Source organism: Somniosus microcephalus, unplaced genomic scaffold (assembly GCF_052327205.1).
Source record: "Somniosus microcephalus isolate GS21.2 unplaced genomic scaffold, FLI_Smic_1.0 unresolved_chr3, whole genome shotgun sequence".
Classification (NCBI taxonomy): Eukaryota; Metazoa; Chordata; class Chondrichthyes; order Squaliformes; family Somniosidae; genus Somniosus; species Somniosus microcephalus.
This window is the reverse complement of record NW_028225181.1, coordinates 25218288-25222137: the sequence shown is the minus strand read 5'-3', so window position 1 is coordinate 25222137 and position 3850 is coordinate 25218288. Positions and strand designations below refer to the sequence as shown.

The 3850-nt window shown below is 45.6% G+C and overlaps 1 protein-coding gene across 1 annotated transcript; it reads right to left on the bottom strand.

The window, feature by feature from the left end:
• Window positions 1-879: 879 nt before the first annotated feature.
• Window positions 880-2611, bottom strand: LOC147091325 (putative G protein-coupled receptor 139). Its single transcript, XM_085976741.1, has one exon. It carries the CDS (start codon window positions 2496-2498, stop codon window positions 1674-1676), a length of 825 nt encoding a protein of 274 aa, XP_085832867.1. The 5' UTR covers window positions 2499-2611; the 3' UTR covers window positions 880-1673.
• Window positions 2612-3850: the final 1239 nt, after the last annotated feature.

Below are 3850 nucleotides of genomic sequence, written 5' to 3'. Positions count from 1 at the left end.
GGCTTCAATTTTGGTAACATGTGATACCTTGTCAAGCACCTTTTCAAATATAGGTAAATTGGGATAGTGTGAGCAGTATCAATCATACAACCTTATAATTGCTGAGCCAAGTGTTGTTCTCAATTTGTTTAGCGTACTTGATGCCCCACTCTGATCACAGTCCTCTTCTGGTTTCAATCAATGAATTACAAAATCATTGATTTTAATCCTATTTTATTTTTTCTGTGTATTTGTTGTCAGGATATGTGTGATGCTGTCAGGGCCGGTTCACTTGCCCTTCCCTAGTTACCCATGAGAAAATGTTTGGCCTTCATCTTGAGCCGCTGCAGGCCCTGTGGTGAAGGTGCTCCCACAATACTGTTATGGAAGGAATTTCAGACTTTTGCCCCAGTGATGATGAAGGAACGGCGATATATTTGAAGGGTACAGTAGCATAGTGGTTATGTTGCTGGTCTAGTAAACCAGAAGACTGGACAAATGAATCAGAATTCAAATCACACCAGCTGCGAAATTTTAATTCAATTAATTAAACAAATCTGAAATAAAAAGCTAGTGTCAGTAATGGTGGCTAAGAAAGTACCAGCTTGTCATAAAAATACATCTGGTTCACTAATGACCTTGTTTAGGGCAGGAAATCTGCTGCCCTTACCTGGCCTGGCTGAAGTGTGACTCCAGATTCACTGCAATGTGATTGACTCTCAACTGGCCACTGAAATGGATCAGCATGACAGTCGCTTGTCACAGGCGTTTCACCACCACCTTCTCCATGGCAATTAGGGATGGGCAATAAATGCTGGCTTTGCCAGCGAAGCCCAACTCCCAAGAATGAATTATAAAAATGATTTATTAAGCATCATCATGATTTTAAAAGCTTCATAATGTTTTATTGATGGTCATTATCATTTACAAAGGGTTAGAAAGATCTGTAAAGTGCTGTAATGATGGAAAGCATTACAAAGGATTATAATGATTAATAAGGTCCTGGTGGCGGGCCTTCTCCTCCCCGGGCTGGGCTGTTCGGGCTCCTGTGGGCTGGGCCAAGTCGGTCTGCTCCAACTCGCCGCCCGCTCTCGTGGAAACTGGAGCTCCAGCTGCTGCTGCCCTCAGGAAGCCCGCCTGCCTCCCGCCACCAGGGCAAGGTCCCGAGAGACAGCCGCAATTTTTGTGCGGCGCCCGAGAGCCGCAATCTTTGTGCGGGGCCCCAGAGCCACCATCTTTGTTCCGAGACCACAGAGCCGCAATTTTTGCATGGGGCCCCAGAGCTGCCAACTTTGTGCGGGGACCCCAGTGCCGCCATCTTTGTGCTGGGCCCCAGCCCCAGAGCCACCATCTTTGTACTGGGCACCAGCGCCGCCATCTTTGTGCGGGACCCCAGAGCCGCCATCTTTGTGCTGGGCCCAAGAGCCGCCATCTTTGTGCGGGATTCCAGTGCTGCCATCTTTGTGCTGGGCCCCAGAGCTGCCATCTTTGTACCGGGAAGCCAGCGCCGCCATTTTTGTGCTGAGCCCCAGAGCCGCCACGTTTGTGCGGGATCGCAGAGCCGCCATCTTTGAACTGGGCCCCAGAGCCGCCATCTTTGTGCGTGGCACCAGAGCTGCCATATTTGTGCAGGGCACCACAATATCAGGCCCAGGGAAATTTCAACTCTCAGGCTGCAATTTCTCCGATTCTTCTCACCCTTTAATGAATTTTACAATCAGAGTAAAGGGGTATTTCCCCACATTCTTCAACTGCTCTCTGAACTTAGTCTGGGTCACGGCGTAAATCCCAGTGTTTATGCAGCAACTCAGCAGCTGCAGCCCGAATCCCAGTTCCTGTACATAATCAGGTAGAAATGAAGACTGATACCCCAAATCAACCATCCGGCTCCATATGGAATTCACCATAAACATTGCCCATAACAGGATGAAATTGCCAGAGATAACAAGCAGTAAAATGATGGATTTCCTGCGGCTCTCCATCTCTGGGTCTCTGGGTCTCTCCCCACTGCTGGGACCCCGGAGCCTCCTGCGGGCTCTGCTGGACACTAAAATGTGTCTGACGGTGACAGCATTGAGCAGCAGAATCACCACGAATGGGACACACGGGGTGAGAATATAATGAAGGAACTCGATTGTTCCCCAGACCTGGGAAAACTGAACATCCATTGTGACATCACAAAACCAGGGGTTGTTCAGAAGCAAATACCGACCTTTGAATATAAAATACCAGGTGATGTCCTTTAAACCGCTCAGCACAGTCCCTGTTCCCAGAACCAGAGCCGCCGTTTTCTCGGTGCAATATGTAGTTTTCAGCTTCTGGCAACAAATGGCCACAAAACGATCAAAGGTGAAAGTGACGGTGAACCAGACAGAACAGTCTGTGGCTGCGAACAGCAGGACGGCGTGGATATTACACACGGGGATCGACTCCACGAAATCAAACTGTTTCCAATAAACAATCGGAATGTGCCTCAAGATCAGGTCGAGGATAATGACCAGTAGATCCGCCGTTGCCATGGCCACCAGGTAGCGAGTGACACATTTGGAGAGACCGCACTTTCCCCGAGACAGGATCACAATCGTCACTAAGTTCACTGTGAGGAAGGGAAATAAACAGAGAAATTATACATCAGGCTGGGAGCAAGAGCAGCAGTTTGGTGGAATTCGGGGAGGAATCTGCAACTCATCTAATTCTATTGCCTGTGGAGCTGAATACAGGATTTATTGTGAGGATAACCGGGAATACATTGTGGAATCAATAAATTAAATTGGAATGACTACCACATGAAAATAACAGATGTTTGATCAATGAGGGATTAAATGATCAATCTACCTTTAGCCCAACAGACAAAAGCACCGCCCGAGGTAACAGGGACACAAACGACCAGAACCTCTCAGGAAGACTTTATGTCTCGGGATCAGTCAGCATTTGGAGCAGAGATGTTCGCTTCCATGCCCCTGTGTTAGGGAGAGGGAAATCCCACTTGGAGTCCTGCTCCTGTTGAGAATATCCGTTCTATTTTGAACTGAAAATGAATGCAACAGCAAATACAGAAACTGCAACCTAGGCATGCAATAATTACAGGCAATTGTATGCAAAATGTACTGATGCAATATGACAATGCTGAGATAATAAATACAAGTGCACTGCAGTTATAAAGATAACTGTGCTCTCAGAAGTATTTTGAAGATTGAGTTTTCCACATTTTTGTTGAAATACTCAAACCGTCACTCAATGAAAGGAAGATTTTCCAAATAACATTGCAAATTTCATCATTAAGAATGGACACTGAATTATAGTCAATAGTGATGATTGACCAGGTAATGTCCCAATAAATGCATTTATCAGCATCGAAATCAGACGACTTATCCCACAGGAAAAATGCCCTCGACTGCTGTGTAAATATCTGAACACAAATAGAAGAGATTTATTCTTGTACTTTTTCACCTGTTGTTTCCATCTTGTGTAGAGAATATTGGCGACAAAATATCAAAGAATTTTCTATCCTCAGTACTACAGTTACAATCAGCGGGGATTGTTTATCCTGAAGTACAGCAGGAGGCAATAGAGAATCTCTCTGTGTCTCTCTGACAGACACACTGAACTGTGACAGACGGGCATGGGATCCAATTGTGAATTCAAAACAATGATTGGAAATAAATGTATTGATATCTGGCTGAATGAACATTGTGCGAGAATGTAAATTATCCTTGTAATCCTATTTTACCATCAGAAGCAGTGCCACTAATGCATAACTGGAGAGGGTGGGAAAGGAGACACTGACTGGAGCTGAATGATTCGCAGATATTTCAGGCATTTAAAGATGTGGGTATGAACCACCAGTATTTCTTCTGGTTATTCTAAGTTA

Excerpts from the sequence above, each read along its gene's own strand:
- LOC147091325 (XM_085976741.1), bottom strand. The coding sequence starts at position 2,498 with ATGGCAACGGCGGATCTACTGGTCATTATCCTCGACCTGATCTTGAGG.